Source organism: Austrofundulus limnaeus, unplaced genomic scaffold (assembly GCF_001266775.1).
Source record: "Austrofundulus limnaeus strain Quisiro unplaced genomic scaffold, Austrofundulus_limnaeus-1.0 Scaffold11, whole genome shotgun sequence".
NCBI classification, from domain to species: Eukaryota; Metazoa; Chordata; class Actinopteri; order Cyprinodontiformes; family Rivulidae; genus Austrofundulus; species Austrofundulus limnaeus.
The window spans coordinates 567,123-568,168 of record NW_013952413.1 but is presented as its reverse complement, the minus strand read 5'-3'; the positions used below and the strand labels follow the sequence as shown (position 1 = coordinate 568,168).

At 42.3% G+C, this 1,046-nt stretch overlaps 1 protein-coding gene across 2 annotated transcripts in view; it reads right to left on the bottom strand.

Annotated features, from left to right (window-relative positions):
* Positions 1-1,046, bottom strand: part of klhl3 (kelch-like family member 3) — a 16,806-nt gene that overhangs the window by 3,373 nt on the left and 12,387 nt on the right. For both annotated transcript variants that reach the window (XM_014001955.1, XM_014001956.1), the window contains exons 11-12: positions 658-759; positions 438-566 (exon numbers count right to left, since the gene is read on the bottom strand). In XM_014001955.1, coding sequence (XP_013857409.1) covers positions 438-566; positions 658-759 — 231 coding nt within the window. The remainder of the gene's footprint in view (positions 1-437; positions 567-657; positions 760-1,046) is intronic.

The window sequence follows — 1,046 nt, the reverse complement described above, 5'->3', positions numbered from 1 at the left end:
CTTGATGACCTATTGTCAGGCATGTTTGTGCTTCATTTTAGTTGCTTCAATTTATTTGAGGGTCACACAAAATGTTTTGTTCTTTCATGGCATTTTATGTCATTAATTACAAACAAGTGCTAAAGTCTGTACAGAATGCTATGTTCGTTCTTATTTGCTCTTTTATATGTTGATATTATTATTATTAATAGTTTTAATGATTTCTACATCGTCAGTCCTTTTTTCCTGCTCTGTCACCAACATGTACAGTAATAGGAAATCCAGACTCGACCGTTTTGTGTTAGCCGTTAGCTTCACCAGCCGATCACATGGTCACATGGTGTCCAAGCACTCCAGTCCTTGTTTAACCGTGTGAATCAGCTGTGGTGATGTACAACTTATAAAAGTAAGGAAAGCAGATTAAATCACGGTTCCTGTAGATTTTCATCTGTTGGTACCTGCTCCACTTCTCCGTGTGCTCATGTCGGCCACATAACCCCACTGATCAGAAACCGGGTCGTATTCTTCCACCGTGCTGAGACACTGGCGAGACGCGCCGTCATAGCCCCCGACTGCATACAACTTACCTGCGCACACACAAACCAAACAACTAGCTAAGCGTTTGTATGTTTTTTTTTTTTTGGTTTGAAAAGTCACTCGGGTAACTGGAGGCCTTACCGTCGACCACCCCGACGCCCACACTGCTGCGTCTGGTGTTCATGGAGGCGATGTACAGCCACTCGTTGGTTTTACAGCTGTAAACCTCAACGGTCGACAAACCTGGAACAAAAATCAGACGGAGGAGGACAGAAACTGAAATGTCAGGTTGTAACAGTACAAAATCAGAGCGTCAGAGCAGCTCCAACCTGCTGCGGGATGAACCCTGACAGCAAGCACACATCAAACACATCAAACTGCTTTATTCTTTCTGCTCATTACATCAGCCTCCTAATACAGCTCTGGAAATAAATATATAAGAAAACTGCAGTTTCCCTGTATTTGGTGGAAATCAGTCCAGCAAATATTGGTTTATGAACTCTTTCTGAATTAAAACATTATTATTGTTG